General features: G+C 40.3%; 1 protein-coding gene across 1 annotated transcript; it reads left to right on the forward strand.

Moving 5' to 3' along the window:
- The first annotated feature begins 376 nt into the window (after positions 1-376).
- Positions 377-2,365, forward strand: LOC100811042 (cytochrome P450 78A5). The gene is made up of 2 exons (XM_003550658.5): positions 377-1,457; positions 1,648-2,365. Exons 1-2 carry the CDS (start codon positions 495-497, stop codon positions 2,269-2,271), a joined length of 1,587 nt encoding a protein of 528 aa, XP_003550706.1. The 5' UTR covers positions 377-494; the 3' UTR covers positions 2,272-2,365.
- Positions 2,366-2,628: the final 263 nt, after the last annotated feature.

Consider the following 2,628-nt stretch of genomic DNA (forward strand, 5'->3'; position numbering starts at 1 on the left):
AGCTTTTACCTTTTATTCAAATTAATTTATAGGACGCAAAAACAACAACTTATAGGTCCTAAAAAAAATAAAATCAACTTAAAGGACGAGTCAAAAAATTAACTTATGTACTGATCAGAAAAATGAATATCATATTGAATTTCTTTCAAAATATACGTTAACTCGAATATATATATATTATTTTAACTTTTAAAAAACTCAATGTTAGTACCAATTTTCAATAAAATTTAACGTTAATACAAAACATTAAAATACCAAAAGGAATCTAAACGTCACCTAAAACATGGCTCAAGTTGCAATTCCATGCAATGCAAGACTTGTTTGAAAATAGTGTTTCCATGTCTTTATAAGCGTTGGGTCACACTCTTGGTCTTTCACAGCCCTTCTAAAACGCCCTTCTAAAACGCCTTACTTACTTACTCTGTGCCTTCTTTCATCATCCAAAAAAGAAAACCGTTGGCATTCACACAAAGAAAACCTTTGGGTTTCCCAAAATGTCATCATCGGAACTCTCCTCTTTCTTTCTTCTCCGTCTATCAGACATACTCAGTTTCGATGTTTTGCTCGGAGTTATGTTTCTAGTTGCCGTGTTCGGCTACTGGCTGGTTCCCGGCGGTCTTGCTTGGGCTTTTTCCAAGTTCAAGCCCGCGATTCCCGGGCCTTCCGGTTACCCGGTGGTGGGTCTGGTTTGGGCTTTCATAGGGCCTCTTACTCACAGGGTCCTTGCTAAGTTGGCTGAAACCTTTGATGCAAAGCCCTTGATGGCGTTCTCTGTGGGGTTCACTCGTTTCATCATCTCTTCTCACCCCGACACCGCCAAAGAGATCTTGAACAGTTCCGCTTTCGCGGATCGTCCCGTTAAGGAATCTGCTTATGAACTTCTCTTTCACCGTGCGATGGGGTTTGCACCCTACGGTGAGTACTGGAGGAACCTGAGGAGGATCTCCGCAACTCACATGTTCTCTCCGAGGAGAATCGCAGCCCAAGGAGTGTTTCGGGCCCGGATTGGAGCCCAAATGGTGAGAGACATCGTGGGCCTGATGGGGAGGGACGGTGTGGTGGAGGTGAGGAAGGTGTTGCATTTTGGGTCGTTGAATAACGTGATGAAGAGCGTGTTTGGGAGGAGTTATGTGTTTGGTGAGGGGGGTGATGGGTGTGAGCTCGAGGGGTTGGTGAGCGAGGGGTATCATTTGCTTGGGGTGTTTAACTGGAGTGACCACTTTCCACTCTTGGGTTGGTTGGATTTGCAAGGTGTGAGGAAGAGCTGTAGGAGTTTGGTTGATAGAGTGAATGTTTATGTTGGGAAAATCATTTTGGAGCATAGAGTGAAGAGGGTTGCTCAAGGTGAGGATAATAAGGCCATTGATACTGATAGTTCTGGTGACTTTGTTGATGTGCTGCTGGATTTGGAGAAAGAGAATAGGCTAAACCACTCTGATATGGTTGCTGTTTTGTGGGTAAGTTTTTTCTTAATATTTAATCTCATGTTCTTTAGTTCTTTCCATTTCGGATAAGTATTATTTGGTTTCATTCATAGTACTACTTGCTAATTTGAATCTACTTCATTAATGACCTTGTGAATTATATTAATATGTGCCAATGACAAATTAAGTAATGGTGTTTAATTAATGTGATTTTACTTTTCAGGAAATGATATTTAGAGGGACTGATACGGTAGCTATCCTTCTAGAGTGGATTCTAGCAAGAATGGTTCTTCATCCAGAAATACAAGCAAAGGCACAATCTGAAATAGACTCTGTGGTTGGGTCTGGGCGTAGTGTGAGTGATGATGACCTTCCAAACCTTCCTTACGTTCGAGCCATAGTGAAGGAAACCTTAAGGATGCACCCACCAGGCCCTCTTCTTTCATGGGCCAGACTTTCTATTCATGACACACAAATTGGCAATCACTTTGTTCCAGCTGGCACCACTGCTATGGTAAACATGTGGGCCATAACTCACGACCAAGAAGTGTGGTATGAGCCAAAACAGTTCAAGCCGGAGCGTTTTTTGAAGGACGAGGACGTGCCAATCATGGGATCTGATCTTAGGTTGGCACCTTTTGGCTCTGGGAGGAGAGTGTGCCCTGGAAAAGCCATGGGCTTGGCCACTGTTGAGCTTTGGCTTGCTATGTTCTTACAAAAATTCAAATGGATGCCCTGTGATGATTCTGGTGTTGACTTGTCTGAGTGTTTGAAGCTCTCCATGGAGATGAAACACTCTCTCAAAACCAAAGTTGTTGCAAGGCCTGTAGTTTCTCTTGCAATGTAATGGGTTGGAGTATCCCATCCTTTTACTCCCATTAATAATAATATTCCTTTCCGTTGTTAAAAAAAAATGTCACTTGCTTCCATCAAAACAATGAAGGAACCATCCTATGGCCACTTTAAGTTTTTGCAATTTTGCAAAGTTATATATTCAGTCTATCTAATTTGTCCTTTAAATAATTTATACGTCTTTTTAAACTAATATTTATTTAAAACAATGAGTGACTTACTTAATTAAATTAGATATCCAAATTTTAAATGACATATGTAAAGTGAAAAATATTTGAGATGAGATATAATAATGATAATCGGTATGATGTAAATGAAAACATTATTGAGATTAATAAAATGATTAGTTATT

The sequence above is a fragment of the Glycine max genome, chromosome 17 (assembly GCF_000004515.6).
Source record: "Glycine max cultivar Williams 82 chromosome 17, Glycine_max_v4.0, whole genome shotgun sequence".
Lineage (NCBI taxonomy): Eukaryota > Viridiplantae > Streptophyta > Magnoliopsida > Fabales > Fabaceae > Glycine > Glycine max.